Source organism: Macaca mulatta, chromosome 11, assembly GCF_049350105.2.
Source record: "Macaca mulatta isolate MMU2019108-1 chromosome 11, T2T-MMU8v2.0, whole genome shotgun sequence".
In the NCBI taxonomy this organism is placed as follows: domain Eukaryota; kingdom Metazoa; phylum Chordata; class Mammalia; order Primates; family Cercopithecidae; genus Macaca; species Macaca mulatta.
This window is the reverse complement of record NC_133416.1, coordinates 130,228,206-130,256,074: the sequence shown is the minus strand read 5'-3', so window position 1 is coordinate 130,256,074 and position 27,869 is coordinate 130,228,206. Positions and strand designations below refer to the sequence as shown.

Below are 27,869 nucleotides of genomic sequence, written 5' to 3'. Positions count from 1 at the left end.
TGATCAGAACGGTGGGGCGGAAGGCTTGGGCACCAGGTGGAGGGGCAAGGCCCCTCGGTCCTGTCAGGGCAGTCGCAGAGGCCCAGGCCTATCTACCAGCCGCCCTGCTGGACCCCTGGGGGGCCTAGTAGTTCACAAGTTGAGCTGGGTAGATGCCATCCTTTTTGTCAAGCTGCAGGGGTTAAAGGAGGAGGGGTCAGTGGTCACAGCCAGGCTCCTGGGGCCCCACCTCTCCCTTGAGCGAGCTGCTCCTCCCTGCATGCCGTGTCATGCCATGCCAGGGGTTTTCAGTGGTCCCTGACTTCCCCAGGGACGTGCACTACATGCCCCTCCGGGGCCGGGCACGGCACCCCCCTCCAGGAACTCCCCCATCCCAGTGCAGATGGCACCTGGTGGTCCTGTCTGGGGGCCATGCTGGGCTTCTGGGCCAGCGGTGGTTTCTTGGTGGTTACACTTCGGGGGGCAGCGCTGGGCTGGCTGGCCGCCTCCTCTCCAGGGCTGCCTGATGCCCCAGCCAGCACGTAGTGCTGCTTCCGCAACTCCCCCAGCCGCATGCGTTCAGCCTCCAGCGTCTTCTCCAGCTCCAGGACACGCACCTGTAGCCACACAGCCTGCTCAACCCAGCTCAGACTCCCCAGGGAGCCCTCTCCTGGGTCCAGGTTTCGCCTGAGGGATGAGCTCAGAGGTCATGGAGCAGCCATGGGCACCTACCTGGGTCTCCATCTCCTGCTTCTTCAGCTTGATGAGGGACAAGCCAGAGAAATCCATGGTGTCTGTGGTCGGAGGGCAAGGTGGTGAGCATCTGGGCACCCACCCCCATTCAGTCTCGGGAGCCAGCAGCCCCCACTTGGCACCTGGCACTCACCTCTGTCCTCAATCTGCTCCTGGCCTGACTTGGTGGAGGCCACGACATTGGCAGCCCTCTCATTGACTGTGCGGGAGCATTCCTGCAGGCGGCTCAGGTGGGGGCTGTGCTTATCAGCCTTCACCTAAGGGGCGAGGGGTCAGGGTGGGCCCAGGTCTCCCAGCTCAGGACAGCAGCAGGCCTGGGCTTGGCAGCCACAGCCCAGGCCAAGTTGGGCCCAGAGCCTGGTGTGCCGCTGTCAGCGTGCAAGCTCACCTTGGAGGCTGCCACCAGCTGGGCCGTGCTGGCGGCGATCTCGTGGGAGCAGACGATGAGCTCCTCATACTTGCCCATGTGAAGCACCACCTTGTCAGCCGCCTCCCTGAGGGGCAAGGGCCGGTCAGGGCCAGAGTCTCTGACCCCATGGACAGCTGGTGCCACTCCACACCCCCTCTACTCTCCGCACCCTGTTGACCCCCAAACTGTTCCAACTGGCAGGAAGCAGCCCCCCGCCCATCCCTACCCAGGGCAACCTACACCAGCTGCGTGGCTCCCCAGCCCACAGCCTTGGAGGCCGAGATGAGGCCTTCGGTCCAGCGCGAGTTCTTGGCGTAAAATTCCTGCTGCGTGGCTGCCCCCTAGTGGCGACGGGAGAACAGGGCAGGACGTGCCAGTCAAGGACACCGAAGTGGAAAGGGGTCCTCAGGGGCCCTTCTCACCTCATTCTGGCAATAGGGTGCATCCCTCAGGCCTCCCTGTGGTAGGGGGTGGGGGGGCCTCATGCCCAGGGTGGCCTGGGCTGGGGGTCAGGTTCCTTGCGGACTGTGCCCTGCTGCCAGCTGGCCCCTCACCCTGCCGCTCTCCACGATCTCCTTCTGTAGGCTAGTGGATGTCATCACCAGGAGCCGGATGGCCTGCCAAGACCAAGACAGCAATGACTGGTGGTCCTCCAGGTGCAGAACCCCCCACCCAGGGTCACAGCCCCCTCACCTTCATCAGGTCTGTGCAGGAGTTGAGGATCCTGGGGGAGAGAAGGGGAGACTTGGCTGCTGCTCTGCAGGGCGGCCCACATGACACCATGGTGGGCCTGGCCACAGCAGGGCTCAGCAGGTAGGGAGGGAGTGTCTGCTCTGAGCCAGGCCTTCCTTTCCCATGAGCAAAACAGTTAGGGGCAGAACCTCAGGGGCCATGGGGAGCCCCCCTCAGGTTGGGCCTGGGGGACAGAAGGGGGGCTCACCTCTCGTTCACCTCCAGCTTCACCCCCGAGCTGGCGTGTCGTGCCTGGTTCATCATGTCCTGCACCCAAGAACAGAGCGGTGAGCTGGCTGGGAGGAGGGGACTGTGGTCCTGGGAAAGCCAGGGCTGCCTCCTGCCCTCTCAGCTCTGACCTCACAGGCCCCTGGAAAACACCATCTGTGCCCTGCCTGGAGGCTGAGAGCAGGAGTGGGTGCAGCCTGTACGCAGCCAAGTTGGGGCCTTCGGCCCCCAAAGCTCCACAGGAATGAGGGGAGTCCCCAGATCCCGTGCTCACTTCGATCCTCCGCACGGCATCTTCAATGGCTGCAGACGTGGTCGCCATCTCCTTGTCAACCATGGCCCCCAGCTCCTCCTGCCGCACATCTAGGCTCTTGGGTGTCAGTTCCTGGTGAGGATGGGAGTCAGACAGGGGTAGCCTCCATCCCCGCAAGCCCACGGGCAGCCTGGGAAAGAGGTGGGGGCCACAGGGACCAAGGAGGGTGCATGGTTCCCACCCTGTGTCCTGAGGCTGCAGGCTCCACACACAAACACCTGTTCAGCCAACCCAGAGGCGGGTGCAGAGGTCAGAGGCAGGCCCAAGTCCCCCAAACCCACACTCAGCGGCGCCTCACCTGGCCCAGCTGAAGGATGCCCTGCAGGGGTGTCCGCAGCAGGCTGGCCTGCACGTGCCGCAGAGCCTGCCGGTCCTGCAGCTGCCCCATGAGCTCCAGAGCGCGGGCCCCACACTCCCTGCAGGTGTCTATCAGGCCTGGGGTGAGAAAGGACCGTAAGTGGAACAGCCCCCACAGGCCCCATAAAGACTCCCAGGGCAGACAAGCTAGTGAGACAGACAGAACCTGCTATCCCGGGACCCACTTACGGTCGGCAGGGTCGGTGGGGGCCAGGTGGGAGGTGGCACCTCCATTGACAATGGTGTCCGCAGCCAGGTGGGAGAAGCGGGTCAGGGCTGCCACCAGGGTGGAGGCGTCTGTGCGGGTGGGTGGGGCCAAGGTTGGGGGAGGATGACACTGAGACACGAGCACTGGGACCACTGTCGGCGGTCCCAGGAGGAGGAGGAGGAAGAGGAAAGGAGGGCTCGGCAAGACCGACATCCAGCAGGCAGTGGGAACCACACCGCAGTGTGTGTGGCTCCGGGCCCTTCAGTGCCCTGCCACCTGCATGCAGACGCACGGTGGCCCAGGCCCCAGAGACAAAAGCCTATTTGTCCACAGGGCAGGGCTGGGTTCCTGGGAAGGAGCAGGCAGGGGGCATCTGCTTAGCTTCCCAGAGAAGTCCCTGCTGTCTGTAAACCTCCCAAAAGGCAAGAGGTGGCCATGGGCGCTGGAACTGGGACACAGCCCCCGCCTCCGCCCTGCTCGGGCCACACTCACCTGCCAAGGAGGTCAGGTACTGGGCGTGGCCCTCCTCCAGGGCGCTCACGGCATCCAAAGCCTCCTGGGCCCTGCTCACCAGGTAGTCTGCAAGCACAAGGAGAACTGAGGCCCCTGCCACCCGCTGCTCGGGGCTGGGGGATGGGAAGGAGCGGCTGAGTGTGGCCCCACCATCTACCTGGGGAGCTGGTACAGCGCAGGTGCAGGGGGTCGTCCAGCTTGCTCACAGCATCCTGCAGGATGCCTGCGGCCTCGGCAGCAGCGCCCTGCAGCACTGCAAACTGCTCATCCAGCAGCCGCTGCCGCAGACCCTGCTCCTGAGACTCCTGGCAATGGGGGCAAAGAGGGCAGCTTAGAGACCCTCCCTAAGGCCAAGGATGTGCCCCAGCCCTGGACTGACCCATGAGCTGCCAGTTGGAGCCCAGCTGAGACCCTCACTGGTCAGGGAGGTGGATATTTCTAGAAAGAGGCTTCCCAGGGTGCACAACTCAATAATAAAAAGATAACCCAATTAAAACATGGGCTCAAGGTCCTAAAAGACATTTCTCCAAAGACACACAAATGGCCAGTGAGCTCGTGAAAAGATATGTAGCACCCTTTGCCATCAGGGAAACACAAATCAGGACCATGAGAAACCACTCCACACCCACTAGGATGGCTAAAATAAAAAGACAATAATAAGTGTTGGCAAGGATGTGGAGAAACTGGAACATTCATGCATTGCTAGTGGAGTGTAAAATGGTGCAGCCACTTTGGAAAACACTCTGGTAGTTTCTCAACAGGGTAACAGAGGTGAGACCCAGCGGTTCTACTGAGTTCCACGCACATCAGTTATCTACCCAAGATAAGTGATGGCAAATGTTTACACAGAAACTTGTGCTCAAAGGCCCACAGCAGCACTATTCACAACAGGCAGAAAGTGGCAACAACCCCAATGTCCACCAAGTGATGAAGATAAACACAATGTGGTCTGTCCACACAGCGAAGTACGATTCAGCCACAAAAGGAATGAGGTGCTGACACAGGCTACGATGTGGTGACCCTTGACAACATGATGCTGAGTGGAAGAAGCCGGACACAAAAGGATGCATCGTGTATGATCCCCTTTATGTGAAATCTCTAGAACAGGCAGATCACGGAGACAGATCGATGGCTGCCAGGCGGCAGTGAACTCAGAGGTGCTGCTGCGTCTGGGGAGGCCATACCTTCTCTGCCAGCTGGCTCTGCAACTCGCCCTGCTCCCGGGAGCTACGCTGCTGCTCCCGGTTCAGCGCCGCCTCTGTCTCGCGCACCAGGGTCTGCGCTGCCAGCAGGTCTGCCTCCCGCTGCCGCACAGCTCCACTCAGCGCATCCTTCTCCGCACTCAGCGTGTCCAGCCGTGAGCTCAGCTCCGACTTGCTCTATGGACAGACGTGACACCTGGCACGTGAACAGAGCTCCCAGACCCCACCCACCCTGCCCCCACGCTTACAAATTGGGCCCTGGGGGTTAGTGATCACTCCCATCAGACTCAGGGCTCCCTGAGGACCAGCGGTAGTTCCTGTATCCCATGTAGGCCCTGGGTCTAGGTCAGGGCTGCATCCCAGGACCACCAAGTGGCACCCAGGTATGGCCTGTTCACGGGAAAGAGGACCTGACTTCCACCCAGGACTGGCCCCAGAACCCCACTCCCAGTCATCAAAGCCAGATGCACCTGCTGTGTGTGGCTCAGGGCCTCCTGCACGTGGGCCAGCTCTCCGGCCTTGGCCTCCAGCTCCCTCTTGAGCTTCTCTAGCTGGTCGCTCTGCTCCTCCAGCTGGGACAGGACAGCGTGTCACTGGGGCAATGGGCTGGAGATGCTGGGGCAGGGCCCTGTGCCACAGGGGACATACCTTCAACTCTGACTCCCGTTTCACCTGCTCCACCTGGAAGGCCAGCTGCTCCTTCACCCGTGCCACCTCCTCCTGGCTTTGCTGCGTCACCGTCAGCTGCTTGGCTGTGTCTGCGTTCTGCACGGGCAGGGGAAGGGCTCACGCTCTGCTGCCGTCCCCGAGAGGCCCTGCCACCAGCTGGGATGGAGGAGGGGCTGGGCCTACCTTCCTGAGCAGCTCCGCGTGCACATGGACGAGCTCACTGTGCTTTTCCTTCAGCTTGTTGTAGCGCGCCTCCGTGGCACTGGCCTTCCCTGGGGGTGAGAGGAGAGGCAGTGACACCCCATGTGGGGTGGCAGGGGCTGGGGACACGCCCTTGGACCCCTGTGGCCAAGGCCCCACGCACTCTCAGCCTCCTCACGCAGGCCCTGGCTCCGCTCGCCCTCCAGCTGGGCAGCCCTCAGCTGGGCCAGCTCGTGGCGGAGCTGCTCATTGTCCACCAGGGCCTTCTGCTTCTGCTTCCGCTGCTCCTCCAGCTCGCCCTCCAGTGCGTTCACCTGGCTCTTCAGCTGCGAGATGTACCGCTGGGCCTGCGGGAGGATGGCTGATGTGGGGCCCCTGCCTGGGCTTTTGAGGGGCCCGGCCCCCGCCCATCCCCACCCCCAGCACCTCCAGCTTGATCTTCTCCAGCTCAGAGCGGAGCATTTCCACCTCTCTCTTCAAGCTCTCAATCCGGAGGTCCCTGGGGACAGAGGTCCTGGGGTTCAAGTCAAGTCAACCAGAACACTCAACAGACAGGCACAGGAACCTGTCTTCTCCTCAGTGGCCACTCAGGATTTGGGCACCTCATGGGTTCATGTTCCCCACCCGTGGCCTTTCCAGACAGAAATGTCCAGAGCACAGCTCAGCTGAGGCCATTTCCAACCACCCCCAACCCAGTCAGCTCCTCCAGCCCTCACCTGTCATCCTTCACGGAGCCATTGGGGGGTCCGAACGTCTGATCGAAGAGGTCAGCCACCACCTGCCACAGGAAAGCATGGTGACCCCCGCCCCACTCACCTGTGCCTCCAGGCCGGGCAGTGGGCAAAGGGAGGGCTGGCCACCCAACACTCCCCTTGGCCTCATGCTACAACTGGGGGACATGGGCTGGGTGGGGGCTCACCACTGGCTCCCCCACGGGGGGCCCCATGCTGATCTCAATGAGATTCTCCGGCTCCTCGTCCTCCGGGGCCTCCTCGGGGATCACCACCACCGGCTTGATGTGCTCAGCCAGGGCTGAGGCCCGCAGGAAGTTAGGCGGTCCCTGCAGGGGCGGCAGGTGGGACCTGCTTAGCTGTCCCCCAAGGAAGCCCTCCTTCCACCATCTCCATAGCCTGTGTGGGGCCCCAGCCAGGTGCCTGGGGTCCTCAAAGGGCCTCAGGGCCATCTTCAGGGAGGTACCTCGGGCAGCCGGGGGATCTGGATGAGCCGTTTGAAGTACAGCATGTCAGAGGCTCTGCGGAAGAAGTTTCTGAGGCTGCAGAGATGGTGGGAAATTCAGGAAGGGGCCACAGAGCCTCTCCCCCACCAGCCTCGATCCTGTCCCTGTCCCAGGCAGTACCTGTGAAACTGCTCATGGAACCGGTCCCTGTGGCCTTGCAGGGTGTCTGCAGGGAGACCTGGAAGGTAGCACAAGTGTAACAGGACTTCTCTGCACACTGCTCAGGGGCTCACCTGCCCTGCCTTGTTCTTCCGTATGCTACAAACTCATAGATTAGAGACCACCCGAGACTGGGCCAGGCCTGCTCTCCTATCGGGAGGGGGAGACCTGTGGGAGATGCTGTGGGAGGACTCAGTTCAGACTGAGCTAGAGAAGGAAACAGCGAATGGAAAGGATGGCACTGCGGCCACATCTCTCCTAACCCCCACCAGGTTTGGGAGGCACTAGAAAGCCGCTTTCACCAAACACATTTGTCCCGGGCTGACACTAACGCGGTGATTCTCAAAGTGTGGTCAAGGGACGAGACCCTTTCAAAGGGTTGGTGAGATCAAAACTCTCCAAACACCCCAGACACCTTTTGCCTTTTTGTGCTCGCAACCCCAGCGTGCCTGGCGGGAGAGTCCCGAGAGCAGGTGGGGCCTCTGTCTTGGCCAAGCCAGGCATTCAGCCGTAAAAATGAAAACTACGCCACTCACTAAATTTTTTGCTTGGTGAAATGGTGTTTTTTTCATAAAATGTATGTTATTTCTATTAATGGGTAGTGGGTTTATTACTGCCATTTTTAAATGAATAAACCACTAATTTTTTGATTTTCCTTTTTCACAGTGAATGCCTAAGCCACATAAACACAGCTTCCGGGACAGCGGCCGCCCCGGGCCACTCACAAGAGTGTAGCTTGAACAGGAGCTTGACCGTGTAGTGGTAGAGGTGGCTGCAGTCCTGGATAACCTGGATGAGCGGGGCCAGGCGGCACTGGCCTGTGGACATCTGGGATACGGCAATGGCTGTGTTGAGCTGTCGGAAAACTGTGCAAAAGATGGGCAAGAGGAAGAGTGTGAGCCCTCGGGAGCTGGGCAACTTGCCCAAGGTGGTCTGGCTGTAAAGCACGGCCCTAAGCCAGCTCCCACAAACCCGTGTGCCCCCCGCCTCCAAGATGGGCGCCTCCTGTGCTGGTGGCTGCCCCAGGTCAAGACCAGATGCTCCCATGAAGGAGGTCAAGGGCAACAGCAAGGTCAGGGCAAAGCAGCTCCAGCTCAGCTCAGCAAGGGCTTCCAGAGACCTCCACCTGGGAGCCCAGGACGAGGTGCCCAACTGACAAGGGTGACGGACAGCTCCATGCCCACTGGCCTCAAACCCGCACCGAATGTTAGAGCAGGAAGGAGGCTCACGATGCAGCACCCCAAATGCCTAACTTTTTTTTTTTTTTTTTTTTTTTTGAGACAGTCTCGCTCTGCCGCCCAGGCTGGAGTGCAGTGGCCGGATCTCAGCTCACTGCAAGCTCCGCCTCCCGGGTTCACGCCATTCTCCTGCCTCAGCCTCCTGAGTAGCTGGGACTACAGGCGCCCGCCACCGCGCCCGGCTAGTTTTTTGTATTTTTTAGTAGAGACGGGGTTTCACCGTGTTAGCCAGGATGGTCTCGATCTCCTGACCTCGTGATCCGCCCATCTCGGCCTCCCAAAGTGCTGGGATTACAGGCTTGAGCCACCGCGCCCGGCCCCAAATGCCTAACTTTACAGATGTGGGAACAGGCAGGCCTACTTCCAAGTCATACGGCAGCAGGGTCACAACTTGGCTCTGCACACCCCAAGTGACACTGAGACCTCACTTGCCCCCGAGGCCCATCTCCCCTGCCCCTGACAATCGGACCTTGTATCAGAACTACCAAGTGGGAGGGACAAAGGACAAACACGAGGCTGCCTCCTTCTTGGCTGGCAGCTTCTCTGGGGCAGAGAGAATGACAAAGAGCAGGCAGCTGGCCAGCACGGGAGAACGGCCAGGCAGTCCCTGCTGCACAGACCTGTGCCCCGGCCCCTCAGGTCCTGCTCTCGCCTTGCCTGTGATGGGACCACTTGCAAATCTCTGCAGTGACAGGAGACAGCCTGGGCGGGGAGTGCTGCCCCTTTGCCTTTAAAAAATTAATTTCTAATTACATGTCATGCTAAGTGTTTTCCTTGCAAAAAACTGCAGCACGCATCAAGTACTGCTTGGATCTTAAACACATATATCCACGCTGTTCGGCAGTCTGCTTGATTTCACACAGTGGAATGTTTTCTAGATCTTCCCGGCCATCCCAGATTCGACACGTCTCTCTTCCCGCCACCCTCCGTTCTCTGCTCTGCACAGACGGCGAGACGCAGCCTCCGCTGAGGCGTGTTTAGGACGTTTCTGTTTCTTTGCTGTTACAGGCCCTGAGACAGGGAAGCCCCTGTACCTGTCACCTCTGCAGATCTGGGAATTTCTCCAGCAGATGCTGGTACACCCCTCCTTTGTGCTTCATCAAGACACCAGTGTCACCAGGTAGGGAGCAGGCCTGTGAGTGTTCTCCACTTCCCTCGTGAGGCCACTGCCTGCCCACACTGGCCTTCTCCTATGCCAGGGGCACCTGGCTCCCACCTGGTGGCCTCTGTGCTGAGAGGCTCAGGCTCAGCACATCTCTGCCAGGACACAGAGCCTGGGAGCCCTGTCCTGCTGCACAGCTGGGGCCGCACCTTTGGACATCTGCCCTCTGCTCTCCATGTCAGATCCTGAGCAGGCTCTTCCCAGGCACAAGGGTCCAACTCTGAGCCCACCTCTCACCCACTGGAACTGAATGCCCATCAGGCTCGCCCAGCTGCAGAGGCCAGACCTGGGAACTCAGGGAGGCTGCCCAGACTGCCTCTGACTCCCAGTTTTGCCTTAAGGAGGCATTTGCTTCTTGCCCTCTGATGGAGAGCACTGAATCACCCATGAGCTATTCTGAAGCTGCCACCCAGAACAAGCACTTCTCCAGCCTGGAAGCTGAGCACGCTGAGATTTCCTGTCTAACAGCTGCCGGGTTCCCCGCTAGGAAGTCGGACGTGACTCAGAGGCTTTCTAGAGCGGAAAATGGGCAGGACGACGCAAACCACCTCTCTTCCAACTGGGTTCTGCAGATGGCCCATGACTGGGGCAGGAACCTGGCAAGGTGGCTCCTGTGCACACCTCCTCACCCTCCCCGTCTTGCAGCTGATGGAGTGATACTGGATGGAAAGGATGGCTGAACCTGTATCCTGGATGTACCCACCGCGGCCTGCCATGCTTTGGAGGTACCAGGAGGCCCCATTACCTATCCCTGGAGGTGCAGGACCCCGGGAGGGGCAGGGGCATTTCTTTTGGGTTTTTTTTTTTTTTTTTTTTTGGAAACAGAGTCTCACTCTGTCGCCCAGGCTGGAGTGTAGCGGCACGATCTCCACTGCCTGGGTTCAAGTGATTCTCCTGCCTCAGCCTCCCAAGTAGCTGGGAATACAGGCATGCACCACCACACCTGGCTAATTTTTATATATTTTTTAGTAGAGACAGGGTTTCACCATGTTGGCCAGGCAGGTCTTGAACCCCTGACCTCAAGCAATCTGCCTGCCTCGGCCTCCCAAAATGCTGGGATTACAGATGTGAGCCACTGCGGCCGGTCAGGGTAATTTCCTAGTGATCACTAATGTCTTCTTTCTTGTTTCTTCTTGTCCCACCTCTGGGGACTTAGCAATACACTCAGACCCCCGCATCCCCTCTTTACAACTCACCTGATTCAGAAAGCTTCAGCTCACAATCCATGTAATCAAACATCTCCACGGTGAGCTGGAAGCTATGCAAGAGAAGTGGGGAGAGGTGAAAAAGGTGGGTGGGCCGCCGACTCGTCCTGAGACTCCCCGCCCGGATGGGGATGGGGGCACCGCCGACACCATGGCTCTGGTGAGTCAGTGTGCCTCTGCCAGGACGACAGTCCTCAAGTACATCCCACCCTTTTAACTTCACCCTCTGGCCCTGGGAGAGTGAGCGTCAACCAACAAGGCCATTCAACCCCACTGCCCCACGCGGACGCCTGGGCGTGAGACACGGTAGGAAGGAGTGGGGAAGCTGAGGCGAAGTGGCCATATAGCCATGCAGAGTGACTCACATGTTGTTGACATCGGTCCCAGCTGCCTTCTCCAATACCTCGTCTGTCACTTCCAGGCCTGCGGGAAACTGGGGATGCTGTGGAAAGAACCCCCACCCAGCTGCCACTGAACCAGGGGCCCCACGCTGGGCCCTGGGCCCTGCTCTTGGCAGACCCAGGCTGTGGTCCACATAGGTGGCAGAGGGCAGTGGAGGGGGTTGGGAGGAGGGGAGCACCCAGCCAGGACAGCGGAGACTGAGGAAGCCCAGTGCTCATGTCCACGGAAATGCCTGGGGAAGCCCGTGCACATGTCCATGGAAATGCCTGAGGTGTTCTAGGAGCTTCGTGACGCCCTGGCTTCCCTGTCTCCCCTTTAGTCACAGTCGGGATAAGAAGGTGAATGGAGACTCATGGAGAGGACAGATCCCATCTTCGATGTCCCAACATGTGCCATAACGTCACAGTGGGAAAAGCCCACGAGTCCCTCAGCCCCATGACTCCCCGGGGAAACCACCTTGAGGTGGAAGGAGATCTTGGTCAGCAGCAGCTTGGTGTAGACATTCACCAGCTGTCCGTACCGGTCATGCAAATGTCCCTGTGGGAAGACAGACAGGGTGAGGGGCCACAGCTCATGAACATGTCCAAGAGTCCTAAAGGACCTGGGCATGAGAGTCACCCGCCACCGGGCACTTCTTCATTCAACAAACGTCTTCTCCTGGCCTCGACCAACCTCCCTCTGTCTCTAGCTTTTTCCCTTAATCTTTCTCCTTGTCATTCCTGCCAAAGAAACCCTTGTGAGAAGAGAGCCCTTTGTCCAGGGCAGCAGGCCAATTCGGAGTGGGGACGCTTTATTAAAGTGCTGGTGCTGGCAGGGAGGCACGTCCCGACGGGCGCCTGACACATCCTCCCTGCTCCCTCCTCCAGCCCCATGGCCCCTGCGGCCAGGCCAGCGGGGCCTGCATCTGCAGATGGCACCATGGGCAACATTTTCCTCGCTTCAAGGGACGTGAGTCAGTGCAGTGGTTCTGGGTTGGATAATGCCCGGGTCAGGCCTCCCTGTGGGTCCCCATTCCAGGGCCTGCCCTGCTCCTATGTCCCTGCCCAGGCAGACGAGCACCCCACAGTGCTCCAGAGAAAATCAGAGAGAATCAGGCCAAGGCCCTCTGCCCACCAGGGACATCTCTAAATCCTGAGGTCTTACAGCACATCCAGATTGCAGGCTCCCAGGGCTCTCAGGCCTTGCTGTGTCTCAGGGTCATCCAGCAAATGTGCTCAAAATGCAGACCCCCAGTCCTGATTCTTTAGCAGCAGGTCTAGGGGAGCCCAGAAACCTGCGCCCTGCCACGGGCTCTCTAACCACCACCGAGGTGTCCGGGCAATGGTGTTGCCACATTTCCCAACTCGTGAGGACTAAAGGGCCCGGGTGACTTCGGAGCTGGAGGGCTGACTGGGGGGCCCACTTATGCATGTGGAGCGCCCTGGGGCAGGCCTTCAAAGGCAGGCAGCATCTCCCCGTGCTGCCCATCCCAGCCACCCGCAGGGGACTGCCCACAGGGAGCCACCCTTTGCTCAGCCCCACACACTCAGGAAAGCCCTGAGTGCCAGGCAGGACCTAGACTGGCTGGACCTACCCACAGGTCTCCGATCTCCCGGATGTTGCTGCGGTACCGCTGGCAGTCATGCAGCACCTGAAGCGCGGGGAACACAGGAGAGGGGGAGTGTCCAGGACCCTGTGGTAGGGCCCTGAGACACGCGCTCCCCACCCGAGGCGGGAGGAACAGCCCAGAGCTACGGGGACAGGAATAGGGCTGGAGCCCACATGTCAGCGGGATAGTGTCCCACCTCCAGGGAGCAGAGGGAGCAGCTGCTACTCACATTGGGGTGCCCGTCTCGAAGGACCTTGTGGAGAACATGGCAGAACTTCCAGCTGAGAATGGAGCTGCTGGGTAGCGGCAGCCCGATGGCATAGGACCAGAAGGTGAAAGCCCCCTTCTCGTGGTGTGTGCCCAGGATAATGCCTGCAATGTCAAGGCCAAGTGTGGAAGCAGAGACTGGAGCGCGGGGGCTCGACAAACCCGGTTGAGAGGCCAGAGCCGCCAGAAGAGGGCCGGCCCCCAATCACATGCCCATCAACCCCGGGTCACCAGAGCTCCAGTGTCCAGTCAAGGGGACAGGAGGTAGGACAAGACAAGGAAACCTTCATTGGGCCCAATGGGGGGCGTTTCTGTGATGAGACCGAGATGGGAAGGAGCCAAGCTGCACAGGAGCCTCCTCCCTGGGCTCAGTGAGGGACCTTGTGACCCCCGGCACAGCTGACTGCAGCACTATGCTGCTCCCACACCCACACCCGACTCCTGAGCCCAGGAGCCGGCCAAGGATACGCCGGGCGTGCTTCTCCTTCACGGGGGCCTCCTGGGTGTTGATGGCTTTGCTGATGCTGATGGCCTGTGAGGGACAAAGGGGCAGTGTTTAGAGCCCCAGGCACCCACCCCAGGAGACACCACCCCAAGTGGGAGAAGCACAATACCGAACAGGATTCTGCCTGGGTTCAGGCCAGTGGAGCGATGGGGGAGATAGGAATCCGCTCAACCTAAGCCGCCGAAGGACTTCCCGTGCCTGATTGGTGCAGCTGGAACTACAGTGAACACCAAGAGCTCCAGGAGCCAGGGGACAATGACCAAAGCTGGGCTGTGGCTCCGGGAGGCCATCCTGCCCAAAACCTGCACGACCTGACTCTCCTGGCAGATGCCCTGAGCCCAGGTCATGGCCCAGTGTGGTGTCCTCTAGCCCCATCTCCCCTTGCGGAAAAGCAGCTGAGACTGGAGCTCCCGGCTGGGGCCCACCTGGCCTTTGCGGCGCCCCATGAAGGGTGCACATCACATTGTCCCCACTCTCTCAGGAGGCATTCTCAGGAAACTCAGGCTAAGCCCAGGGCCTGTGGCCCACTGCCCCATAGGCTGCCTCTCTCCTGGGTGGGGCCTCGCCCTGTCAAACTTTGTCAAGCTCCTGCTGCCACCTGCAGCCCAGCCGGGGCAGAGGAAGGCGGGAGTGGGGTCTGCAGCCGTCACCTGGAGCTGTGCAAGTGGCACCCTCACACTTGACCAAGGCCAGAATCTCAACATCCCTCCCGCTCCACCTACGGCAGTGTCTCATCCCCTCCCCCATCCCCGGCTACTGCCGCCTTTTCCGACAAGGCTTCCTGGACGTGACTGTGCTCTCGAGGAAGGCTCGTAGCAGTACCGTCACTACCACCTGTTCCTGGCTCTGTGGGGCACGCGGTGTTTCTCATGCGGGAACAGGTCTGCTAAGCCTCTGTCCCCGCCCCCCCCCCCACCATTTGTAGACTGAGAAGAGCTGCCCAGGCCACAGGCAGGAGGGACAGGCAGACACCAAGATGGGATACGCAGCTCCAGGCCAGTCATTCTCCCCAGCCCCCAGCCTCAGCCAGGGCAGCTGGGCCCGAGCCACAGGCTGGCCTGAGCCAGGCAGGCCTTGCAGGGCAGGGAGCCAGCTTGCAGGACCACGCAGCACTCCTGCGCCTTCTCCGGGATGCCGCCGAGCTCTCCCACCCAGCACTGAAGCAGTGGACATCCAATTAGGGTCTACCATGGAATTTCCTCTGTGAGAAAAGCCAGCCCACGAAGCTGAGGGGCCCTTCCTGGTGGGACCTCAGATGGGTGCCAGCAGACTGTGGGGCTGGGCCAGGCAGCCTCTGGGCCACCCCCGGCCCCTAGCGCAATGCTGGCCCCTTTCACACACAGGGCCCATTGTACTGGACCCCTCCCAGGCAGGTGTTCTGGGGCTGCCCTGAAATCTGCTCCCCGTAGTCGAGGAGGAGCTGCGGTCCCATCTTAAAGAACCAGGACCTGAGGAAACACACAGAGGCTCTGGTGGGCCTGACCCTGAGGGCTGCCCAGCCACTGGCCCCCAGGCCTCAACTCCTTCCTTGAACAAACTCGTATCCACCAACTGTGAGAACCCATGGCCGTGAGTGGCACACCCCCACCAAAGCGGAACACTGCCCATGACAGCAGCCGTGACGATGATAAGGATCCTGAGTGCCCAGCCCCAGTCAGGCGTGGGCAACTCGCCTCCCAGCAACAGCCCAGGGAAGTGGTGATGATCCCATTTTCCTGGTGAGGAAACTGAGGCACAGAAGGCTTATATACTTTTGTCTGTACAGCTAATAAGGAAAAAGGCAGGGTTCAAAGCCAGGTCTGTCTGACTCCATGACCTGTGTCCTTAGTGACTCTGAACAGTCCCCAGGCAGCTCCTTCCGTGGGGAGGGCCTCCCAGGACAGGAGGCAGGGGCTGTGACTTTCCCCAGCTCATCCCCAAGCAGCCAGGCAAGCAGCTGTCCTGTCACAAGCCAGGCGTGTCCGTCTCCGGACTGTGTAACCCCATCCCCAGCTGCCGACACCTGAGCTGCCACCTGGTTCGGAAGATTCCTGGCAAGAAGGGTGGAGCCGAAGTGACTGGTGCAGACCTGGCTGGAGAGGCTGTGGACACAGAGATGCGGGCGTTTCTCCTGATACTGAGGAAACCCCAGGACGGGGCTGAGCTAGGGACCCCAGAAGCAGATAACACATTCTGGGGGAATGGGCCGCCCTCTCCTCTTTGCGAGTAAAGTCATGGTGAGGCCAAGGTGCAGCCACCCCTGTGCCCCCAGGCCCTAGGCTCCAGATGCCCACGCAGCAGAGCTCCAGCTCCCCGCACCCAGCACCCTCACACCCTCCTGCAGCCGCCCTGTTGAAATCTGCACCTCCTGGATGGATGGTCTCTGAGGACCGGGCGCCCTTGGATAGTGGACTATTCCCTTATTTATCACCTTTTCCCCTCACCCAGCAGTCAGCAACATGAGGGGAAGCAGATCGGCCTATAGGTGCTGCTGAACCCCCAGCTCCTCAACGGTACCTGGCACACGAATGACTTTCATGGCAGGAGGGAGACCCCAGGAATGCAGTGTGACGGGGCATGTCTTGGGCACATGGCATGGCCTGTTGTGCGCCTGGGCCTCAGTGCTGCCTGCTCCCCACGCTGGCGGCAGGGGACAGGATCCATGGCAGCAGGGCCCTCCCGGGCAGGGTGCCGGCTGGCTCTGGGAACACAGCCCCGTTGTGTCTAGGACGGGCAGATGTGTGCACCAGGCTCGGAGCGCCACACAAGGAGGCACAGTGCTTGCACAGTGGGAGTCTGTGGCTGCTCCGTGGGCCTCGCCTCTGACCAGGCAGTAGCAGCTAAGCCCTGTCCCACGAGAAGCCTGGGCAGGTCCCAGTGATGTCCCACCTACTCCCCTGTCTGCTGCTGACCCTCCCTTGCAGAAGTGGCTCCAGGAGGCTGAGGGGCTGCAGCAGCACAGGCACTCAGAGGCTCACTCTGTGGTGAAATCCACACAGGGTGTCCTTGACACAGCTCTGCTCTGAGGCTTACAGTCCCGAGGCAGGTCCAACTGCCAGCAATACCTGGTTCTGGGTGCTGAGGTTCTCAACATGCTATCCTCACGGCTGCTGAGTGGGGTGAACGCAGTTCTCCCCATTTTGAAGGTGGGGAAACTGCAGCATGTCATGGGAGGTAGAGAGCTGCCCAGGCTCATCCCTGGGTTCTCTCCAGCCTGCATTTGTGCCCCGTGTGGCCCCTCAGGCCAGAACAACGCCAGAAGCTCTGACACAAGCCAGAGGCTGCCACAGAGACACCCCTTCGGGGCAGCGCGGCCTTTGAGGAGTGGAAGGGATTATGGACCTCAGCTCAGGGTGGAAAAACCCAGTGCAAGAGAAAGGAAGATCATAAGGATACATGTGACCGCCCCGGGGTCTGTCCGCTACTCAGCACCCAAAGCTCCCATCCAGCTCCCAAGAAGAAGGGGCCTCACACAGAGCCTGGCAGGGCAGTTTCCAAACAGCTGTGAGCGGCCGTGGGGCCAGGGCTCTGCAGGGGATGCAGTGATAATGGGCAGCACAAGAGCATGAGGAGGGGGATGCCGTTCTTCCCACTGCTGGGCACAACAGGGAGGGGTGTCTGGCTGGCTCAGGGGAGGTCTCTGGAGGAAGCAGGACAGAAGCGATAATGGAGGGGGACCAGGCACAGTGGTGCACGTCTATAATCCCAGCACTTTGGGAGGCTGAGGTGGGAGAATCACTGGAGCCCAGGAGTTCAAGGCCAGCCTAGCAAGACCCCATCTATACCAAATATAATTTAAAACTTAGCCGGGTGTAGTGGCGCACAGCTGTAGTCCTCTGCTACTCAGAAGGCTGAGAACTGCTTGGGTCCAGGAGTGCCTGGCTGCAGTGAGCTATGATAGCACCACTGCACTCCAGCCTGGGTGACAGAGTGAGACCCTGTCTCCAAAGTAAAAATAATAGGCCAGGTGTAGTGGCTCATGCCTGTAATCCCAGCACTTTGGGAGACAGAGGCAGACAGATCACTTGAGGCCAGGAGTTTGAGACCAGTCTGGCCAACATGGCGAAACCCCTGTCTACTAAAAATACAAAAATTAGCCAGGCGTGGTGGTGTGTGCCTGTAATCCCAGCTACTTAGGAAGCTGAGGCAGAGAATCACTTGAACCTGGGAGGCTGCAGTGAGCCAAGATCATGCCACTGCACTCCAGCCTGGGCAAAAGAGCTAAACTCCATCTCAAACAAGACAAAACAAAACAATAATAATAGAGAGTTCCACAGCAGCCACGAGACACCCTGCGGAAGGGAGCTGGAGGGTCCGCAGAGACGGCAGAGAGGGGCAGAGTGAGGTCAGCTCCTGCCCGGCTCCACAGACCCTGCAGCTTTTTGGGTCTCGAAAAATCCTTGGAGTCCACACCCACGCCCCAGGGGCCACCTGCTCACAACTCTCCAAGTATGCTCTTATCCTGCCCAGTGCCGGCAGCAGGAAGGGCCTGACCTTTAAGGGCAGAGAGTGGGAGCAAAGCTCAGGGGTACCCAGGGGCCCAGGGGGCAGGTGAGGCTCTGCAGATACACTCAGGATTGCTGGCATTGCCAAGCGTGTGAGAACATACTCTGTGCCATAAGGACAGCAGACAGGTCTCAATAACCTATTAATAAAATCAATTTTATTGAGCTCAGCCTTGTACTGGGCCCTGAGCAGAGAGCATTGTTCCGATGTTACTTCATTAATGCTCCTAAGGAACCTCGGAGCAGGCAGGTGAGGGAGGACATTGAGGCTGCAGGTTAACCACCTGTCCAAGGTCATAAATAACAAAAAAATGTGGGCCAGGCTCAGTGGCTCATGCCTATAATCCCAGGACTCTGGGAGGCCAAGACGGGCAGATCACAAGGTCAAGAGATCAAGACCATCCTGGCCAACATGGTGAAACCCTGTCTCTACTAAAAATACAAAAATTAGCTGGGTATGGTGGTGCACGCCTGTAGTCCCAGCTACTTGGGAGGCTAAGGCAGGAGAATTGCTGAACTTGGGAGGCGGAGGTTGCAGTGAGCCAAGATCTCCAGCCTGGTGACAGAGCGAGATGCCGTCTCAAAAAAAATAATAAAGTGGCTGAGCACGTGCTCCATACTTGGTGCTGTTCTAAGCACCTTACGTGTTGACTCAGTGTCCTCGAGCAACCCTCCAGTGTTAAAGCTGCAGCAGGCGGGCCGAGCAGCTGCCCAAGGGCCCCCAGCTACTAAGAGCTGGGCAGGCTGCCGTTGGAGATGAACCCCCTCAGGTCCCTCCCAGGAGGCCCTGGGCTGCACGGCCTTCACAGTTCTGGGTGCGGGGGTAGGGCTGGGTGCGGAAGTGTATCAAGGTAGACATCCTTATTGTCCCACCACAGGAACCCTGTGTTCCCCAAGGGCCTGCTAACATGCCTCCAAATTGGGAGTGGGCTCTGGATCAGGATTTGTTCCAATCCCGATAACAAAGGCCTTGGGGCTGGTAGAGCCAAGGGGACTCCCCACTTCCCCCATCCCTTGGGGCGAGGACATCTGCCTCTGGGCTGTGGCCTTTGGATCAGTCCAGTGGCCAGGGGGAGCCCAAGCCCTCAGGATACAACTGCCCTGCTTCCAGGGACAATCAGGCCAGACGGGGCGCTGACTCGTGAACAGCCCAGAGCTGCACTGGTCCCTGGACTGAGACTCACGGGGCACACCCTGGCCAGCATCTCAGTGAGTGCTGTTTCAGAAGAGGGGAAATTGGGGTGAGGCAGGTGACACTCCCGAGAGGCTCCTGGCCCAGGCTTGACGTGGGCTCCAGATGGAAACAGACCGCAGGAACGGGCACTGGCAGCAAAGCCAGGCGACCGAGCGGGGAGGCTCCAGGCAGCGGCCGCCCCACACGCCAACCCCGCAGCACCCTGTGGCCCAGGAGGCTCCGGAGTCGTCTGTCCACCAATTATACTCTGTCCCCACCTCCAAGCCCGAACACTGGAACATCTTCCTTCCTGCTGTATCTCTAGGCCCAAACCAACATCTGGCTGTCAGCAGATCCCCACTGGGCAAATGGAAGAGTGAACACTCGAAGGAACAAGAGCTCTTTCAAAGACAAGTCCTGGACAACTTCAGGGCACTGAGTCTCTCCTTCTCCAGCTAATAATGTACCACTAGAGCTGCGTAGTAAAATTAACTATAAAACCATTTCTATTTTTAAAATCAACCCTGAAATGAATCAGACCTAAGCATCCTTGTGCTGTTATCATGGCGCCTAACAGTAGCACTCGGCAGGAACAAGAACGTTCTTCAAAGAGCTGGGGCACACGGACGCTGGCAGAGTGGTGGGTTATTTTGCTTCAGCATTTCCAAAGAGTTGAAGGACAGAGAGATCTCATTCAAATGCATTTGCCCCCTCAAAGGCCATTGACGAGAGCAAACACAGGGTTTCTGTCACTGAGGAGGCCGGGATACAGCCACATGCAAAGCAGCGAGGTGGACAGCTGGGTCAGCTCTGGCAGAGAGGAAGTCAGGGGCAACTGCTCTGCTCCATTTAACCTGTATCTCCCCTCACTTGCACTCAGGCCTGCTTGGTCCTGGCCGCTCTGTCATTTCAGCGTTTAGGAAAGCTTCGAAGGGGAGCATGAGAGCCCAGGTTCCCCAGGACGCTGGTTACAATGTTGCCGCCTGACCCACTGCCACCTCTGCCCCAGGCTTTGTGGGTGACACCCAGTAGTAGGAGGACTGTTCCTGCATCACCCCTCTGCCAGACTGGCTCTGGAAGTGACAGGCAGCCAGCTTGTGCAGTTTCGTTCCCTGGGCCCTGGTGACATCACTCCACAAACGCGTCTGTCCCAAAAGCCAGGGGGCTGAGTCAGCTCCAGGCAGATGAACCTACTGCAGTTTGAGGATCATGTTTATTTTTTTATTTTTTTATTTTTTTTTTTGAGACGGAGTCTCACTCTGTCCCCCTTGCTGGAGTGCAGTGGCCGGATCTCAGCTCACTGCAAGCTCCGCCTCCCGGGTTCAGGCCATTCTCCTGCCTCAGCCTCCGGAGTAGCTGGGACTACAGGCGCCCGCCACCTCGCCCGGCTAGTTTTTTTGTATTTTTTAGTAGAGACGGGGTTTCACTGTGTTAGCCAGGATGGTCTCAATCTCCTGACCTCGTGATCCACCCGTCTCGGCCTCCCAAAGTGCTGGGATTACAGGCTTGAGCCACCGCGCCCGGCCAAGAATCATGTTTATTTTAGCCAGAGAAAAAACAATCTCGCCCCAACTAAACTTTTCTCCAGGGCTCAGTCATTCCCTAGAATGGATGGCCATGGGCCTTTCAGACCCCACCAAGAGGAGAGCATCAAAGAAGGGAGACCACCGAACCCTGGGCATCCACTCATCCAGCCACTTATGACGCGACCCTGCCTGAGGACCCCAGGGTAGGTGGCCAGTGCAGGTCTGAGCAGTTGCTCAGTGAGCTCGGCAAGGAGGTGACACACTCCCACTTCTCAGGCAAGCCTGGTCTACACATGCGCCCAGCCCATGTCTGTCTGCTTCCTCCCACTCTGCTGGGCCAGCCGCAGCGTGTCCGGGCAGATGTGGAAGCAGCGCAAATAATGTCATGAGGACTGGGCAGCACAGTGAGGTTTAGGCAGGAGGACGGCAGCGGGTGGCTGCACAGAGGAGGTGATATTCAAGTCAGCATCGCAGATTACCAAGTTGGGTGGGGAGCGGGGCAGGTAAGGGCATCACCAACAGAGCAGCCAAGGCGTCTCAGGTTAGCCAACTGGGCATCCCTGTCCCTTGGCCAAGCAGGCCTGGACTCCACTCAGAGGCTTTCCACTTTAAGCTGCTGGGATCCAGTGGCCAGCTGGGTGTCATTCACAAATGACCGGTGCAGCGCTGGCTGGAAGGCTGGCGTCTGAGTCAGGTCAGAGACGGGGCCTCGGCTGCCCCTGTCCCTATTCAGAAGGGCCAGCAGTTCTACCAGGCAAGGCTCCTGCTGGCCTTGCCCGCACTTCCTGAAGCCGTCGTTCCCCCAGAATATCCTCCCAAGCCTGGAGAGCCTTCATAATGTTGTACCTCTGGGCTCACTCTTAAAGGGAAGGGCTGTCCCCACTTGCCTGAGTCCCCAACCTCTGTGCACATCTGCTTTTCTCCCAGCTGCCCCAGCACACGAGGCCTCCGCTTACAGCTAATCTAAGGCCGCCGGGCAGAGTCCAACAGGGAGCTTGCTTCTCTCTTTCAGCCCAGCCTACTCTTCCAAACACAACATAACAGCCCACACTTACACGGCATTCACTACACACCAGGCACTGTGAACACTTGTACGTCTCCACAACCACTCTAGGAAGTGTGTAGTGTTATGGCCCCCATTTTGTAGATGAGGAAACTGAGGCAGAGCGGTGAAGGGACAGAGCCAGGGGCTGAACCTGGAGCTTGCTCTTGACTGCCCTGCCATTCCACACATGGCCACAGTTCGCATCTCTCCACCTCTTAGAGGGGACAAAGATGACTTGGACCTTCCTGGGGCATACCCCAAAGCTACAGGAACTGGCCAAATGGTAAGAGAGCAAGGGGCGCTCAGGAATGTGTCATGGGCATCAAAGCACATCAGAGACAGGGAGGGGGAGGTCAGGGATGGGTGGCCCCTTCCCACCCCAAGCTGGACCAAGAACAGCTTCTGGAATACCTCTGCCAGGGAGGCAATGTGCAGCCCAGGGGTCGGGAAGTCAGTGGCCTGCCAGGCATCATCACGAGGGCATTGCCGTGTGGGCTGATGGGGTGGAACCCAGCAGAGGATGTCACAGGGCGAGACAACTGCGCATGCCCAAGAAGAACCAGCTCAACGTCCGTGCCATGCTGCGGGCAAATCACTCCTAGACACCTAGACGTTGCCCTTTTCTAAAAGCCGCCGGGTGATTCTAACACTTGCATTGTCCGGCACAGTAGCCACTGGCTGGTGGGGGCTGTAAGTATTGGAAAGGTGGTGCGTCCAGACTGAGATCAGCTGTGAGTGTCCCCTACACACCTATTTCAAAGATTTAGTAGGAGAAAAAGAATGTAAATTCTCCCATTCATAATTTTTGTGGTAATTACATGTTGAAAGGGCTGTATTTTAGATATAATGGGTTAAATAAAATATGCAATTACAGTTAATTTCACCTGTTTCTGTTGACTTTTCTAGTAGTTACTAGACAATCTAAAAGTACACATGTGGCTTGCCTCTGGTTCCTACCAGGCAGCACTGCTCTGCCATGTGCCCAGCTGAGAAGCCCTCAGTTGTTAATAAATGTTAATCTTGACAGGATTTTGGTTTCACAGGGGATGCTAAGCATGTATGTCACTAACCTGGAAAACTGGACCTATGAACTGTTTCCACATACTGCTCCCCTAGACAGTCCCTGCCCCGCAGGAACCCCTCATACCTGGGTAGTTTTACGTCTACAGTTAATGCTCACCTGCCAGACTTGGCTCACTCAGCAGTGGCCAGAGGCCTTGCAATGTAGTAAAGGGTTTCTCTCATCCTAACCTGAGAGGAATCTTCTGGGCTTGATCCCATCCTCTGGGCCTGCAGGGGAAACTGAGGCCCGGTGAAGCAGAAAGGTTCACAGATCAGGAAAAGGCAGGACTCACCATTAGCATTTCCAGTACTCCTGAGTCCTTCTCCATGATATGCTTCAAAGATGCTTTCTTCTCTAGATTTTAAACTTTTCAGCCCGGGGAGGGAAGGGAGAAAGACGGTTGGGCCAAGTATCTGCTGAGGCCCTGCTATGCCCTGGGTGCTGTTTCATGTTTACATACTGGATGTATTAGTTCCTTATGGCTGCCATAACATATGACACAAACTCGCAGTTCTGGAGGTCAGAAGTCTAAAACAGGTCTCACAGGACTAAAAGCAAAGTAACAGAAAGGTTGTGTTTCCTCCTGGAGGCTTTAAGGAAGAATCCATTTCCTCTCCTTTTCCAGGTTGTGGAGGACGCCCATACTCCTTGGCTAGTGGCTCCTTCCTAGAAGCAGGCAGTAGAGTCTTTCTCACATTGCCTCACTCCGACCTTCTCTCCTGCCTCCCTTGTCCACATTTAAAGACCTTTGTGATTACACTGAGCCCACCTGGTAACCCAGGAGAATCGCCCCATCTCAAGGACCATCTCAGCTGCTGAGAAACTCTAATTCCAGCTGCAATGCCTTACGAACTCATTAACATAGTCACAGGTTCTAGCTACCACACGGTCTCTCTTACACCTTACAACAGCCCTATACAATAGATGAAATGATCCGTGTTTTTTTTTTCAGACAAGGACACAGATTTACGAGTTAAGCAACTTGCCCAGGGATACAGGCTAGAGCCTAGGTCTACCTACCTACTAGTGCCTTTATGATACCACACCCTCTTTTTAAATGGTACAGGCAGTGTTCAGGTTCCAAATACAGGCATGCTGTATTTTGTAGAATTCTGTATTCAGAAAACAGCAGCAACAAGACAATAAAAGTTTGCACCTCCATTTTGAAAAGGGTTTTTTTTTTTTTTTTCCACCAAAGGGACTAAAGTCATAAGGAAGAAAAGCATACACTGGTTTTCTGGACACTCCCCTGGGATTATAAACACACACCATGCAACAATCACAGGCACCAGCTCCCAGCAGGCACATGATCGTCTCCCTTGCCACTCCTGAGTGCTAACCCCAGAGATATTTGCAAACAGGGTGTGTCCTGTCAAAAAACCTCACAGGAAAGCAATTATCTTCCTCCTGACCCAGGAGCCCAGGGGAGGAAAGCGAGGCTGGCAGGCTAGTGAAGATTTAAATTCTATGCCAGGCTAGTGCTCCCGCACAGCACACAGTGCTGTGGTCAATGCAAGACAAGCAGCGTATTACAAAGGAAGCCAGGTCCCTGGAATGCATGTGCTATTTTCTGTCCTGAAAGAGACATGGAAGTAGCAACCTCAGCTCTCCAGGTCCTTTTCCACCATGGGGCCTGGCTGGCGGCTCACTTGATTATTTCTGGGAACGATCTAATTAAATATTAACCACGTACAAAACCTCATTCTTACATTCCTCAATAAGTCACTGTGAAGACGAGCAAACCCAGACAATGAACTCAAACTCCATCTTTCCAGAAAATGGGGCCCTGGAATAGGTGAGTCCTGTGACATTCACCCATTACAAAGTTATTCATTGTAAGTGGCCCTCTTAGCCTCTGAGAAAAACCCGGAGCAAAACAAAACAAAACAATCCACCTTCAGCAAGGCGCCTGTAATCCCAACACTTTGGGAGGCCGAGGTGAGGCGGGTGCATCGCCTGAGGTCAGGAGCTCGAGACCAGCCTGGCCAACATGGTGAAACACAGTCTTTACTAAAAACACAAAAAAATGTGGTGGTGCATGCTTGTAGTCCCAGCCACTTGGGAGGCTGAGGCAGGGGAATCGCTTGAACCTGGGAGGCGGAGGTTGCAGTGAGCTGAGATCCTGCCACTGCACTCCAGCATGGGCAACAGAGACTGTCTCCAAAAAAAAAAAAAAAATCCACCTTCTTGTGTATCAAACCAACCACTAAAATGTGTGGTTGTATCAGAGATTATCTCTTTGACACTCAGGAAGGTTGCTCTTGATTTCTTATCATTTAAGAGTAAGATCAATGAAGTTGGTCCTTCACATCCCATCTCCCCCATGTAGCAATCAGACCTCTTTATACCTCCTCAAGGGCACGAGAAAAAACTCAGTGAATAAACAAAGTTTCTGACAACATCCAGATCTGTCTGCCAATTAAGGTTTTCTCCCTGTGATCTACAAGTTCCTGGCACAATTAATTATGTATTGGTGACTTTAAATTAAAAGCCATACCTTTTATTTTTTTTAATGACGGGCTATCCGGGCTGAACCAGATGATGGTGATGATGATCACAAGGATAAATTGATAATTTGCAGCCAGGTGGGTTCCAGCACCTGGCATTTCTAAAGCCTTGATATCCTCAGGATTTATTATCGCTTTCTGGGTCAATCCCAAGCACAAAGGTTAGAAGGTGTCCCTGAGTTCTCTCTCATTTCAAAACGAAAGCTGTTGCAGAGTGCATGTGCTAACTAGATGTGAAGGCAACCGCAGAAGTCATCGCTCTCTGCAAGGACAAGTGGGACGGAACTTGCAAATAGCCGCCACAAACGCAAATGTCACCAACCTGCTTTAGACAGAGGTGGGAGGGATCCTCTGGCTTCCTTTATCTCTAGAGTAAAGTTTTTCAGCCATTTCAGTCTTGGTTGACTTATTTTGGCAAATAAACAATTTGCCCCCCTCTACCGCCCATCCCCCAAGCCTGAGAGCACTTCAAGAGTTTGTAAAATAAAAAGCAACAGGAAACCAGAAACGCAGCAATGTCTCCATCGTGGGTCTCCGGCACAAACACAAGTACAAAACGCACACCCGCGCCCTTATTTAATTTTAAAGCCTTCCCAGGATAGGCATCATCTGGAAGAGATACAGGCGTGGGAGGCGCAGGAAGGGAGCCCCAGGAAGTTTCTGTCTGTCGGGCGCCGGTATTTAATGAGGGGGTGTGCACCTATTTATACGTGGGCAGCGCTCGGGCAAACAAGTCTGGCGACAACGAGCAGCTTTTCACCCAGCAAATAATTGGAGACTGGGCAGCTCTGGGAAGCCGCTCACGAGAGAAGAAAGCTGGGAGTTTAAGGAATTTCCTTTAAGGAAACTGCCCGTGGGGACATCGGTTTCAGGGGGTCGGAGACGGGGGCGGGAGCCGGCAAGGAGCGGTACTGAGGGCGGGGGCCCCAGTCGGGCCGCGCCGGCCCCGGGAGCACCTGGATCCCCAGACCCCTAGACCCCCGGCGCGCTGGGCTCGCGCACACCCAACCCCGGCCCCATCTCCGTCCCCCGCCGCCTCAGCTCCAGCGCTCCCGGCCCGCGCACACCCTGACCCCGGCCCCCTCAGCCCCGGCGCCTCTGGGCCCGAGCGCCCGGCGGGAGTGGGGAGCGCGGCTTCCGGTTCACCTGCGCGCCGGTCGGCTCGGGCCGCGGAGGCCGGCGAGGGGCAGCCGCGGAGCTCTCGGAGCGCCCGGGCGGACACAGGCCCTGGCCCCACGCTGTCCCCCGCCCCTGGCCGGCGCCTCCCGGGCCCCAGCGGTTCGCGCGTGAGGGGACAGGGACGCCGCTTGCCCGCCCGCCGCCCGCCGCCCGCTCGCCTGAGTCTTGTCGAACTGCTCGCGCTCGGCCTCCAGGCTGTGGCCCGGCCTGCGGCTCAGCACCCGCGCCGGCACGTTCTTGATGCTGTTCATCCTGCCGCCGCCGGCCGCTCTTGCCCGGCTCAGTCCGCGCGACTCAGCGCCTCACGGTCCAACAGCCCCAGCCTAGGCACCGCGAGGCCGCCGCGCCGCGCCAGGGCCCGCCTGCCGGGGAGGAGCCCACCTCGCCCCGCCCCCAACTCCAGGGCACGCCCCTCCCCCCGCACACCTCCAACCCCGCCCCCCGCGCCCGCATTCGCCCCGCCCGCCCCCAACTCCAGGGCACGCCCCTCCCCCCGCACACCTCCAACCCCGTCCCCCGCGCCCGCATTCGCCCCACCCGCCCCCAACTCCAGGGCACGCCCCTCCCCCCGCACACGTCCAACCCCACCCCCAGCGATCCCCGGACACGCGCCTCCCCCCGCACACCCCCAACCCCCCAACCCGCGGCGACCCCGGCACACGCTCCGCCCCCCGCACACCTCCAACCCCCATCTCACAAGGTTGGGGCACAGGCCAAACGCCCCCCCCAGCTCCTCCCCACCTCTAATCCCCTCCCTAAACCCGGAGAGGAGGGGAGAGGGAGGGGAAACCCCTCCCTCCTCCTTCCACACAGGATAGGGACCCCGGCCAATTCCCTCTCCCAACCCCTTCCCCGAACTCACTAAGTCTTGTCTGCACCAAGGCAAGATCTGGTTAATTGGAGAAAATCTGGCCTCCATGAGTCTGGTCGGTGGCAGCACAGATAGACTTTTTTTTTCCTTTTTGGTCTTAACGTATGTGTCAAAAGGCACACAGTGACGCTCTCCCCTCTTTGTGCATCTCTGACATAGCTGCAGCTGTTATCCATGCGGGGTTGCAGGATGCATTTCCAGAGACGCAGCCGGCTCCGCAACCGGACACCTCGCCAGCGCCAGGGACAATGGGGGCTGAGGCCGGGCAGTATTAGGCTGGGACAGAAGGCAGGCGGATCTGAAAGCAAAGTACACCAAGGAGATGCCGCCGGGGGTGGCGTGAGGCTTTTAAAAAACATTATTATTGGCTTCCCCTTAAAATTACTGGTCACAAGACTGAAGTAAAAAAATAAATAAAAGCCCAGAGTCCTCTCTAAGCGCAGCTCAGATGGGTGTTTTGTTTCTGCTGTTTCCCTTTCCTATCGGAATGCAGATGTGGAATCGTGCATAAAGGTCCCTTGCTTTTGAAGGGAGAGAGGCACCGCCTGCCTGTAAGGAGGAAAATGACGCCCACGTAATCCTAACCCTTGTCTCCTTAGTGAGACTGTAACCTCAGGACCCTTTTGTTTCCTTTCTTTCCTTTCCTTTCCTCCCTCCCTCCCTCCCTCCCTCCCTCCTTCCTTCCTTCCTTCC

The 27,869-nt window shown here is 58.0% G+C and overlaps 1 protein-coding gene across 8 annotated transcripts; it reads right to left on the bottom strand.

The window, feature by feature from the left end:
• HIP1R (huntingtin interacting protein 1 related) lies at positions 1-27,426 on the bottom strand. 8 transcript variants are annotated; one of them, XM_077955603.1, is made up of 33 exons: positions 25,117-25,388; positions 23,640-23,731; positions 13,291-13,354; positions 12,785-12,927; positions 12,541-12,597; positions 11,424-11,504; positions 10,931-11,007; positions 10,557-10,618; positions 7,686-7,826; positions 6,922-6,979; positions 6,762-6,837; positions 6,484-6,624; positions 6,281-6,342; positions 5,991-6,063; positions 5,728-5,911; positions 5,547-5,635; positions 5,343-5,459; positions 5,165-5,266; positions 4,677-4,871; positions 3,650-3,797; positions 3,472-3,558; positions 2,961-3,068; positions 2,713-2,849; positions 2,376-2,486; positions 2,082-2,140; positions 1,835-1,865; positions 1,696-1,758; positions 1,382-1,482; positions 1,121-1,226; positions 866-989; positions 712-773; positions 390-596; positions 1-172 (listed from the first exon to the last, which is right to left on the bottom strand). In XM_077955603.1, exons 8-33 carry the CDS (start codon positions 10,597-10,599, stop codon positions 125-127), a joined length of 2,673 nt encoding a protein of 890 aa, XP_077811729.1. In that variant the 5' UTR covers positions 10,600-10,618; positions 10,931-11,007; positions 11,424-11,504; positions 12,541-12,597; positions 12,785-12,927; positions 13,291-13,354; positions 23,640-23,731; positions 25,117-25,388; the 3' UTR covers positions 1-124. The 8 variants fall into 8 exon arrangements, 7 of the variants coding, with proteins under 7 accessions (XP_077811729.1, XP_015008530.3, XP_077811730.1 ...); XR_013401634.1 differs by lacking the exons at positions 23,640-23,731; positions 25,117-25,388 and adding an exon at positions 26,464-26,604 and having other exon boundaries at positions 2,082-2,206; positions 2,342-2,486; XM_015153044.3 differs by lacking the exons at positions 23,640-23,731; positions 25,117-25,388 and adding an exon at positions 27,168-27,426.
• Positions 27,427-27,869: the final 443 nt, after the last annotated feature.